This window comes from Bos mutus, chromosome 21 (assembly GCF_027580195.1).
Source record: "Bos mutus isolate GX-2022 chromosome 21, NWIPB_WYAK_1.1, whole genome shotgun sequence".
NCBI lineage: Eukaryota > Metazoa > Chordata > Mammalia > Artiodactyla > Bovidae > Bos > Bos mutus.
The window spans coordinates 30,731,653-30,744,001 of NC_091637.1; the positions used below are offsets into that span (position 1 = coordinate 30,731,653).

At 54.3% G+C, this 12,349-nt stretch overlaps 1 protein-coding gene across 4 annotated transcripts in view; it reads left to right on the forward strand.

Moving 5' to 3' along the window:
• Positions 1-11,799, forward strand: part of TMEM266 (transmembrane protein 266) — a 123,949-nt gene extending 112,150 nt beyond the window's left edge. For all 4 annotated transcript variants that reach the window (XM_070358541.1, XM_070358543.1, XM_070358544.1 and 1 more), the window contains 2 exons: positions 8,964-9,026; positions 10,647-11,799. In XM_070358541.1, coding sequence (XP_070214642.1) covers positions 8,964-9,026; positions 10,647-11,245 — 662 coding nt within the window. In that variant the 3' untranslated portion in view covers positions 11,246-11,799. The remainder of the gene's footprint in view (positions 1-8,963; positions 9,027-10,646) is intronic.
• Positions 11,800-12,349: the final 550 nt, after the last annotated feature.

A 12,349-nucleotide genomic window follows, 5' to 3' on the forward strand; every position in this document is an offset into this window, starting at 1 on the left:
TTTTACAAGGACCCTAGTCGTGTTGGGTCTGGGGCCCGCCCTACTCCAATGTATGACCTCATCTTAACTAATTCAGTCTAAAACAATCTCATTTCCAAATCAGATCACATTCTGAGGTCCTGTGGGTTAGGATTTCAACATATGACTTTGGAGGCGGAGGACATGGTGACTCAGCTTGTAACAGGTGGCATATAAGGCCCCTGATGGTCTTGCCCCCTCCCACTCACTGCCGTCTCATCTCCTTCCACTCTGCACTCCGTCTTCACTTTCACTCTGGCTGAGTGAAACATCTCTGCGTTTGGAGAAGTGTTCTGTGTAGTAGTAAGTCCCTGAGGCTTTCCACATGCTGTTCACTGGCAGGACAGGCCTGCCTGCCAAACTTCTTTTCATCCTTCAAACCCGTCTCAGAGTCAGCTCCCGGTCACCACGTCCTTCCCTTGAGACCTTATATGAACTCCCGCTTGCCAGGTCGCCCCCGCATTTTGTCTTCAGGGCCACACCTGGCCGTTGGCAGGCTCCCCACAGAGTGATCTGCATGGAATATAGTCTGCAAGCTCATAACTGATTGAAGAACAGAACAAATCTGTGGACATCGCTTGTTTCACTATGGGTCCTGCAACCCTGGGTCTTCTCTCAGCGCTCAGGGGGCTTCTGGCAGTAGCCCACTCCAGAAACCCCACTTGTGGCTTGCAGCTCCCCATGCCAGGGCATGGGGAATCCAGAATATGAGAATCTTCGTTTTGGAAATTCTGGAAGTTGGTGGCAACTTTTGCCCACTTTGTCCTGTTTTCCAAGGATGAGAGGAGCAGGTTTACAGCCTATCCCAGGGTCTTCCCAGGTGGCGCAGGTGGTAAAGAACTTGCCTGCCAGTGCAGGAGACTTAAAGAGACACAGGTTCAATCCCTGGGGCAGGAAGATCCCCTGGAGGAGGACATGGCAACCCACTCTGGTGTTCTTGCCTGGAGAATCCCATGGGGAGAAGCCTGGTGGACTACAGTCCACAGGGTTGCACAGAGTTGGACACAACTGAAGCAACTTAGCACGTACAACTGGCCCATCCCAGGACCTTCCTGCTGACGGAGCAAAGTGAGGTGAGGGAGCCGCCTCCGTGCTCTGCCCGTGGTGGCTGCTCAAGCCACCAGGTGAGACTGCAGCTCACCTGGTGCTGGGGCCTACTCAGCGCTGTTCCGTCTTCGGCAGCACACACCTTTGAACACCTGAGCTCAGGTGGCACCTCCTGTACAGCCAGTCATTCTGCAGCACCTCTCTGCCTCTCTCACCAGGAGCCTTAGCTCTTGAGATAACAGCCTGGCCATTACTATCCCCCCACCAGCCAATGACCTCCAGATCCCGGACACCTGATGCCACACTTGGATTCACAGGGTGTCAAGATCTGAGGTCACAGAGTCTGCAAACAAGCCAAGCATTTAAAGTAACCGCACACATTTTAGTATTGTGAAGCCATGAGTCCCTGCCTCTCCACCCTGTTCCTCCTCTCCCTGCAGTCCCCACGGTGGGCACCTTCCAGCAGGAAGTGGAGGGAGGCAGAATAAGAAGGGAGAAAGTGATTGGCTACATGTGCCAGCCAGGGGGGTCACGGATTCTGTGCCAACCCTCCTGGAAACTAGAGGCATGTCTGAATAGGGCACTCAGATCTCCCACAGAGCTGGCAAACGTGCACCCCTGGGAGCCATTGCCAGTGCCCCTCCCATCTAGCCCTGGAGCCCTACCCTTGCTCTCCTTTGTCTCCCCCGTGACATCCCTGCCTCCCAGCTCTCTAGGGGCACACCGGCCCTGCCCAACTCAGCAGAGAACTAGCACATTTCCCAACCTGTCACTTGACTGCCAACCCCCAGAGCCGTCAATAGCAAAGGCAGTTCCCCGGAGACAGAGAGCAGAAGCCTTGCCGGGCTAGCAAGTGGCATGCATGATTCACGGCCTCGGATGGGCTGAGGAGTCAGGGCACCCCAGCTCATGTCTCTCTGACCGGGACTTGTGTCCAGAGAGGGATTTCCATGATGTTAGAAATCATGGCTAGACAAGCTAGGGGCAGTCTGGGCCACACTGGAGAGGGAGAAAGGGCAGCATTTGTTGCTCACCATGACCTTCAGGCCAGCAAGGGCCCCAAGGCTCAGCGTGTCACACTAGTACACAGACAATCCGGGGATTAACCTGCAGACATCAGCAATAAGTCTCTGGAGCCTCAGGGGAGGGCCGGCCATTCTTGGGGTATGGGGGTGGGGAAGGAGGCAGCAGCGGGGGTTGGAGTGCCAGCTTCAGTCGTGGCAGGAGAAGCAGCTCCTGCAGTCCCCACGGTTGCCAGCGGGTCACTGTCAGACTAACGCCAACCAGCTTCTGTTTAAACTTGCTCCAGCACAAATCATTTTTAAAACCCGGACTGCAAAGTTCCAGGCTTTGGGGCCTGCCAAGTTCACAGTGCCCCTGTGTAGTCATTAATACTTCCCTCCCAAATTTATTAGTCTTGAAGCTCGCCCATAACTTATGAATTACAGCCCCTGGTGGGAGTGCCACAGCTTTTACCATATATCACAGTGAACCTCGGCATCCACCCCCCACCACCCCCACACTGCACCAGCGCTTGGAGAAACCTCCACGGAGGTGCACCAGGTCTCACCTTGGGAGAGGAGAGGCCTATGTGCTGATGGGGGCAAGTCGGGCTTTCTGCCATCACTGGCCTCCCTATGGGGGGCACTGGAGACCCAGGAGAGCCCCCAGAGCTGTAGCACTAGAACTGGGGCACCTCACATAAAGCAGAGAGGCAGATACCAGGGCAGGGAGGTGTGGGTGGTTCTAAAAGAAAGAGGTGGGATTCAGACTCAGGGCTGGGTTTGAATCTTACCTTGGCCTTGAACAAGTTACTTGACCTCTCTGGACTGGCTTCATGGTGGGGTGACCCATGCAGTCACCGAGGGTGTCACACTTGGTTCATTGCTCTGGTGTCACTCTCTCAAAATTCTTAATGTTTTTTCTTTCAGTGATTGATATATTGATTTCAGATATACCTGAAAATACTTGTATATACTAGAGAATCACAGTAAGTCTAGATAGCATCCATCACTATGCATAGTTACAGAATTTTATTTATTGTGAGGAGAACTTTTGAGATTTATTCTCTTAGCAATTTTCAAATATACCATACAGAACTAACTATAGTGACCATTTTGTAGCATATCCCCGTGACATTTACCGTATAACCGGAAGTTTGTACCTTTGGAGCCCCTTCGCCCACCCATTTCACAGCCCCTCCCTTGTTTGCCCAACCCCTGTCTCTGAGAACCACCAATCTGTTCTCTGTATCTCTGAGCTCAGAGCATTTGTTTGTTTCAGGTTTTGTTTTTAGATTCCACATGTAAGTAAGATCATACTGTGTCTTTGTCTGACTTACTTCACTTAAGCACAATGCCCTCTGGTCCATCCAGGTTGTTGCAGATGTCAGGATCTCATTCTTTTTTATGGCTGAGTAACATTCCTGTGTGTGTGTGTGCATACCACATCTTCTTTATCCAGTCATCTGTTCTTGGACACTTAGGTCATTTCCATATCTTGGCTATTATAAATAATGCTGCTGTGTACATTGGGATGCATGCATCTTTTCAAATGAGTGTTGTTGTTTTCTTCAGATATGTACCCAGAAGTAGAACTGCTGGATCATATCGTAGTTCTATTAATTTTTTTTGAGGAACCTCCATACTGTGTTCCAGAGTGGCCACACCAATTTATATTTCCGCCAACAGTGTACTGGGGTTCTCTTTTCTCTGCCGTCTCACCACCTCTTACTATCTCTGTCCTTGTGATTCTAGCTGTTATACCGTGTGCGAGGTGACATCTGCCTGTGGTTCTGGTTTGTGCTTAGTTGCACTCCTTACGTTGAGTGAAGTTGAGCTCCTTTCATGTACCTCTGACCTACTCTGTGTTTTCTTCAGGAAAATGTCTATTCAGATCCAATATTTAAATTGGATTATTTTTTTGCTATTGAGTTGTATGAGTTCTTTATATATTTTGGATATAAATCCTTATTGGGTATGATTTGCAAATATTTTCTTCCATTCAGTAGGTTGCCATTCGTTTTGTTGATGGTTTCCTTTGCTGTGCAGAAGCTTTTTAGTTTAGTATAGTCCTACTGGTTTATTTTTTGCTTTCATTGCTTTTGTTTTAGTGTCAAATAAAAAAATCATTGCCAAGACCAAGGTCAAGGAGCTTACCTACAGCCTATGTTTTCTTCTAAGACTTTTATGATTTCAGGTTTTACATACAAGTCTTAATTCATTGAGTAAATTTTTGTGTATGGTGTAAGTTAGGGGTCCGGTTTTCCCAGGACCACTTACTGAAGAGACTTTCCTTTCCTCCTTATATATTCTTAGCTCCTTTGCTGTAAATTAATTGACCATATATGGGTGAGTTTATTTCTGGGCCTTAATGCTTTTTAAACAAAGGGCCCCACAAATTATGCAGCTGTCCTGGGTCTGAACTCTAATTGTCCCAACTAGGAGCAGAAGCACACCCCACTGAGAAGGACTGAGCACTCAGCCACACACACTGCCCTCGGCCTGGTACACAGCTGGTGCTCTTTTCTCGGTGGTGTCCTTTCTCCGTGAGGGCTGCTGAGCTGTGGGGCAGCAGCTCGGAGTGTGGCAGTGGGAGCCCTGGCCAGGAATCAGGGTCTCCCTCTGGGCTCGGATCTGCACAGGACGTGTGGGTGTGCCGTCCTGACTCCTGACTCCCACCCCAACAGCCTGGCCAGTCCCGCCACCCAGGGAGGCCCACCTGACTCACCGCCCTCTTGCTCCACCTCGCTGGGCAGGTTGGGGCTCTGCCCAAGGAGCACACCCACATAATGAGCACTGCCACCACAGCACTCAACCAGCTTTAGGAGGATCAGTCAGGATGGCTGCATGGAGTACTCACGCCCTAGGAAAAAGTGCTGGGTGGTTGAGAGCAGCTGCGGCAGCTGCCACAGAAGTGACCTGAACTTAGGGGCCAGCAGGGAGCGCCGTGGGCCAGGGTTTCAGGGAGGTGATGGACAGACCCAGGTTAGACTTGACCTTCATCATCCCAGTGAAACGTATAGCTCACCAGCAAGCAGGTATTTCTTATTCCCATTTTACTGAGGAAGCTGAGGCTCAGAGTGGCGAGGGATTTGCCTAAGGACACAGACCAGATGTCTGCAGAGCTGGGGTTGGCACCTGGGCTGTTTTGTCCTGGAGCCTGAGTTTGTACCAGCCCTTCTTTCTCACCCCTCCAGGGTCAGCCAACCCAGTCCTCCTGTGCGGCAGTTCCTACATGGCCTTAGGGCTCCTTCGTGCCAAATCAAAGCAAACCTTGGGGCAGGGGTTCTCTTAGATGGAGGGTGGGCAGCCCCATGTCGGGGCTCACTGATGGCCTCTTCCTGGCCACATGCATCCATGCCTGCCTGCCTGCATTCCCTCCCTGCAGGCTCCCAGACACCAGCAGTCATTAGTCTCTGGGCAGGAAGTACCAGAGACCAAGAGTAAGGCTGTGTGCTGCATGGTGCAGGGAGTGTCTCAGAGCCTGAGGGGCATGGTCCAGGGAGGTCTTGCAGGCCCCGACCCAGCCTCAGTCACTGTCCAGTCATCCTATTTATTGGTGGGTAGCATACACCAAGCCCCATGCTAAGTGCTGGCGAGACTCTGAGTAAAATGTGGCTTCTGTGTGGGAGGGGACAAAGCCCCAGCCCAAGTGGTCAGTGTGGAGAAAGGGGCCTGCCTGAAGCAGAGAGAGTAGGGGGGTGTGGGTGGCGATCAACACTGCTGGAAAAGCCTGGGCAAGGCCTTGCTCTGACTGTCTTGAAACTCACTCTGAGGCCTCTGGGTGGGTACAGGTTTGGAGCAGAGGGAACAAATGCAGACTAGACAGGCCTGCAGTGGCCGCCTGGAGATCTAAGTTCTGTGTCAGGTACATCCATGGAGTGAGCAATCCCGTTTATTAATCCCTGCAAGCATGATGAGAGGCCAAAGGGAAAAGCGTGAGGTCTGACCCAAGGCTGGATGGCAGAGGGCATCTGGGGGTCCCTTGACTGGTCACAGGTTCAGCAGGAGCTGAATTCCTGGTAAGAATGGAGAAGAAGCGTGGAGAAATGACCAGGGTCCCAGGGTACCATTCACCAAGGTGGAGGTGGGGGAGAAACTGAGTTCTCTTTTGGACACGTTGAGTCAGAGGTGGCTGGAGGTCATCCAGGAGAAGCTGTCCGGTTGGCCAGAGCAGTCAGAAGCTGAGAGATGTCTGGGCTGAAGGTCACCTGGCTCGGGTTACTTTTATCCACAGCTTTGATGAAGATTGAGCATCCTCAATTGAATAGGCAACACTGAGGTACAAGAGAGAATACCTTAGCAGACAGAATCAAGATTCAGAATGCTTTCAGCAGGCTCTGGGCTGAGACCAACAAGCTGACATTTGCCTGTGATGATAAATGTGAAGTCCTCTGTGGAGCCGACACGGCTATGGTTGGTGAAGGCCTGGCTGGCTTGGCCCCAGTGCCTGCAGAGGAGGCCTGGCCTGGGCATCCGTGTTGGCCACAGACTCATGAGTCAGCAGAGTAGGGTGGTTGCTGAACCCGATTGGAGGATGTTAGGCTTTGTGAGGGGAAGATCCCAGCAGATCTCCAGGAGGACCCACCTGTTAAGCAAGATGAAAGGAAGTTGCTGTGTGAAGTGCCCGATCCGCAGTCTGGAGCTCTGAAGGACACAGTGACAGTCAGTTCCCTCCTGCCTCCCTTCCCCTGTTTTGGTCACATCTGGAGCCCATAGTGACTTGAGAGGCTGGAAAACCAGGGAGGAGTGAAGCATGGACAGGGGTTTCTCAGGAGAAGAGACATTTTGGGAAGGATGTGAGGACTTTGTAAGTGCTGGAAGGTCTGTCATGTAGTAAGGAGAAGTGGGGTGTGGCCTTGAGGCATGTGGGGACAGGACCCAGATCCCCAGATCTGCAAGGCCTCCCAGAGTGGGCCCTTCCTATGGAGATGGAGACTGGCTGCCTGATCACAGAGTGGAGGTCCCCAGGAGGCCCTGTGCTCCTTGGAGGTGGAGGGCCAGGCACGCCACCCCAACTGAGCACAGAGGAATCTGATTATTAGAGCTGCTCAACAGAGAGGCAGGAGGCCCGTTCTGTGAGGGGCACAGGCCATGGTGGGCAGAGCCCAGGCAGGGGTTGAGAGGATGCTCACACAGGGTGGGGTCGGGGGGAGTGCGGTTCCTCGATGGCTCCGGTCCCTTCCCACTCTGCTCTCTCACCTCTTGAACTTCAGGGCTGGCTGAGGGGCCTGGAGCCAGCTAGCCTGGCTGTCACGGTCTCTAAGAGCCCCACCCGCTCCCCCATGGTACATGGTACAGATGGAAAACCTGAGGCCCAGAGAGGGGATGTGACCTGCCCAGTAGCAGCACAGGAACCCAGGCTCTGGGTGTTTCTCATTCACGCCAGGCCACCTCCTGCACGTGAGCCCCTGTGGGACTCACCGGTCTGTGGATACTTTAGCTGAGTTTATTGTCCTGCCCTTGTGACATGGCCCTCGACAGCCACACTGCAGGTCCCTCAGGATAAAACCAAGATCAGTGACCAGACCTCTCTGGCCCAGTGGACCTGGTGGCCCTGGAACTGCTTGCCAGGAGCAGTCACACCGGCCTCCTCCCACTTCCCGGGGCAGCCTGCAGGGCTAGACAGCATTTACAACATAAATTATGAAGAGCCATGGAGAAGAGTGTTGCTGTCTGATTCTGAGGCGCATTGCTGGTTGATCCTGAAGCAGGGCCTGGAGCCAGCCTGGGGCCCCTCCCTCAGCTCAGGCATTAATGCAGAATACACCTCTGGCCACAGGCATTTAAAGATCAAGAGAGGCCAAAAAAGCTTTTAAGAGCCAGGTTGCTGTGTTGCCGCCACCGGCCTCCCCGTGTCAGGGCAGACAGGCTTCTGCAGTGATCTCAGGTGTGTCAGGAGGGCGGCCACGGAGAGCAGCAGGTTCCATCACCTGCAGACCGAGGCTTCTGGGGGGTGTAGACCCCCATCCTCGCCTGCAGCCTCAACAGGACCTGTCTCCCCTCCCCTGGGCATTGCTGTTTCTGTCTCCCGTCCAGCCTGACACCTTCCCAGCCACTCAGCGCACCCTCGGGAGTGCCTCACACTTGAGCCTGTTCACACTTTCCTGTGGCTCCTCACTGTGCTTGGGGCAAGGCAGAGCTCCTTAGGATGGCTTTGGGGTCTCCTGTCCTCTGCTGTCCATTCCCCACCCCCGCCCCTCACCATGCTCAGGCCTCTCTCAAGTTATCTCTCCTCTCTCATCCCTTCCCACCCCATCAGAACAACGAACCAATTCTTTGAGACCCTGTTCCCATGCCATCTCCTGAGACCTGGACAGCTTTACACCTTCTCATTGGTTATTCATTCAGCAACTCTTTACTGAGCACCCACCATGTGCTGGGAGCAGGGTGCTGGGAGCACGGCTGGGGGTGCCCAGCGCCTGCGTCCATTCCTGGGCAGTGTGGAAGACCGAGGGCGCTGTTGTCCAAGATCTGCCTCTGCAGCTGGCTGTGTGCGGCTGAAATGGCACTCAGGCTTTTGCACTGAGGAGAGCTTTCCTGGTGACTGTGAGAAACTCACATGGATTCAGAGACTCAGGCTATCCAGGCAGGGAAAGCCCCAAAGGACTATTTCCAGGCCCTTATCTCAGAGAAGGAAAGGGCTTCTTCATATCACACAGCAAGCTGGATGCTTCATCAGAACCTGGGTCCCTGGTACCCAGCCCAGCACTGGGGCAGATGAGCCACGTGGTCCCCCTGGAGGAACCGTGTGGCAGGGAGCTTGTGGGAGACCAGTGCCTCCTCGTGGTGATGGGGGTAGAGACACTGGGGGGAGGAGCACAAACTGGCCACAGCCCCTGCTCCTGGACTGTCCAGCTCACCCTCACTCACCCTTCTCTGTCCTCACCTCCACAGACGCCACGGTGAAAGATGACATGAACAGCTACATCAGCCAGTACTACAATGGGCCCAGCAGTGGTAAGTCTGTGTTGGTGCTATTCCATGGGTACCAGAACCTCTGTGTGGCCCCACGCCAGAGGTGACCCTGGCAACCCCTAACATCCAGGCCAGGGACAGCTCGACCAGGCTGTCCATCTCCTGGCCCCTATGAGCCATAGCCGCAGGCAGAGTTCCCAGCAAACTCTGGCACCTGAGCTCGAGTGCTGGGATGGGAGTGCTCCAAGATGTGCATGGGGGACCCTGGGGTGGAAAGGGGCTGGAATCTAGGAATTAATGACCTCAGCACTTCCCAACCTGAGAACCTTTCAGGATGAGCGTGAGGGGGGTGAGATAATGCATAATTGGGTGTGAGAAGCAACAGGCACTGGGCATGTCCTTGTTTATGTTTCATTCTTGCACTTCAGAAAGTCTCAGGGGACCTAGTGGTTTTCATATGAGAAAGGTTGAGTTTTAAAATAATACTCAGTCCTTCAGGGTCTTGTTTCTCTTTAGCCAGTGTCTTGAGTCTTGTAAGGTTTGGGTTTCACAGCCCTTGAAAAGTGAAAGTGTTCATTGCTCAGTAGTGTCCAACTCTTTGCAACCCCATGGACTGCAGTCCACCAGGCTTCTCTGTCCATGGAATTTTCCAGGCAAGAATACTGGAGTAGGTTGCCATTCCCTTTTCCAGATCTTCCTGACCCAGGGATCGAACCTGGCCTCCTGCATTGCAGGCAGATTCTTTACTGCTGAGCCCTTAAATCCTTGTAAACTCCATTCTAAGGCTAGAAGGTTATAGTGTGGGTCATCCTGAATACATCTGAATTTCATCTTTTCTGCAGTTTAGCCCCTTTAAGGCCTCTTTCCCTCCCTTTCTCCTCTTCCAAAGCCTTATCCAACCTGCTGATCTCAAAGACCATCATCTCTAGCCTGAACCTCTCCCCCAGCCTACTCTCCGTACCACTTTAGAGAGAAACCTTGCCCACACTACGCCTACTGTAATTCAGGCCCTTGATACTTCTCACTTAGAGCGAAGACATTCTGGGATGTCCTCCACCCTCCACTTACAATGCATCCTATAAAAATTCGGCAGTTTTCTGAGGGCACAGCTCTGGTCATGAGTCTCACGCTGGACCCATTTAAAACTTGGAGTCCTAATGACCATGACATTCAGATTCCTTGTCATAGCAGACTGTGCTGAGTTAGTCAGGATGGGCTCGGTTATGCTGTGCCCAGTGACAACAACCCCACATTTGAGTGGTTTAAATAAATCAACAAAGGGCCAGGGACACTGGCCAGGGGCTCTTTGGCCAGGCTGTTACTTTACGCTATCTCCCAGCAGACAGAACAGTTGTCGTGCCTTCTGGAACAGTGTTGACCGCACGGGCAGAGCACAGCTGGCTTATGTAGCTTCTCCAGGAAACGCCACTGGTCACTTCCTGCAGGTGACTGGCTGAGGCCCGTCACATGTCTGCACCTGATAGGGAGGCATAATTCTCCCTCAGGGCAGGTGGCGCATATTGGAAACCTGGACCATCTCCCAAGGCCTCTCCCAGCAAATCCATTCATACTCACCTCACCCCCACCATCTAGCCCCACCCGCATCAGGGTGCAGAGGTGCAGCCAGGGTGGAGTGTGACCTGCACCCCTCCTTTCTTGCAGACAGCGGCGTCCCAGAGCCAGCTGTGTGCGTGGTCACCACGGCCGCCATCGACATCCACCAGCCCAACGTCTCGTCTGACCTCTTTTCCGTCGACGTGCCCCTGAAGCTCGGCAGCGAAGGCACCGGTGCCAGCGCCAGCTCCGAGAGTGCCACCCGCTCCACGCGCAGCTCCGGCACCCGGGCCCAGAGTGACAGCAGTCAGACGCTGGGCTCCTCCACGGACTGCAGCGCCGCCCGCGAGGAGCCGTCCCCCAGGCCCAGCCCCTCCGCCCTGCCGCTGCCCCCGCCGCCATCTCAGCAGCATACGGCAGAGGCCACAGTCCAGGACCTGTTGTCCCCACTGTCGGAGGACCCCTGCCCCTCCCGGAGGGCCTTGGACTCCGCCCCCCTTGCCCAGCCCAGCCCAGAGGGCTCAGCCCAGCCCAGCCCTGAGCTGGAGCACAGGGTGAGTCTGTTTAACCAGAAGAACCGGGAGGGCTTCACCGTCTTTCAGATCAAGCCTGTCATCCATTTCCAGCCGGCTGCGCCTGTGCTGGAGGAAAAGTTCAGATCTTTGGAATCCAAAGAGCAGAAGTTGCACAGGGTCCCTGAAGCCTAGAGCCTCCAGGCAGGCTGGGAGGGAGGCAGGGAGACAGCCATCTCGATGCTCCCCCGGGGCCCCGGTGGCCACCAAGGGTCACATGAGGGGCCCAGGAGCCCTCCTGGCTTCCCTCAGGGTGCTGCCTGCCTCCAGGGAGGTGACGCCAGGCCAGGAGGCCACACGCCTCAGACCTCAAAGCCCAGAGCTGGCGCCTCCTCTCACCCTGCTCAGGGGAGGGTGGTGCTCGTGGCTGGGGTTTTTTTTTAAAACCACTTTTACAAAAACCAGCCTGTGGCCCAGCTTCAGCAGGGTAGAGCGTGGGGGCCAGCTCAGCCTCTTCCGTTGCCTTTGTTCCCGACGCCCACCCTGGACCCTCGGGAACAGCACTGTGAGCAGGGGCTCTCCAGCCCCACCCCCAAGCCGTCTTTTCCAGGAATCCCGGGTGGAGCCCACACAATCACACAGACCACCATCTGAGCCTATCTCATTTGTCTTCATTCTCTCATTTAGGCATGAGCGTTTCTGAGTCTTTTCGAGACAAATCTAGTTTCCACCTTCTGGGGACATAAAGGGATGGGTCTGGAGGAGGGTGGGAGGGTTGCGGGGTGGGGGTGAGAGCCATTTTCCAATCTTGGCTTTAATAATAAAAACCACCTGCACTGAGACTTCCCGTTGGCAGAGGTGATCCTTTGGCTGCTAGTCCAGGTGAGGACCCCAGAGTGGCTTCTCTGGGCTTGGGTTGGCCTTGAAAATCCACCAAGGAAGCCCGCCAGCTCCTCTCCGGTATCCCTGAGGCCTTTGTAGAGGAGCCCTAGACCCCAGGAGGGAAGCGCTCACACTGCCTGGCTGTGTGACTCTGGACCAGTACCTTCTCTTCACCTTCTCCTCCCCACCACAGAGGAGCTCAGAATTCTGTCTTCCTTGCCAGCAACTCCCAGACACAGCTCCCTGACCCAGGGCTCCATTCCTCAGGGATCTCAAGAGGCCCAAAGCTGAGCAAGAGGTCTTGCTCGCAGCCTGCTGCTCCTCCTAGGTTCCCAGCCGGGTGTCACCATCCACCCGGCCGTGTGCATGAATGCTAGCCCCCTTCTCATTCCCCATGAGCAGTTGGGGATGCTGGCC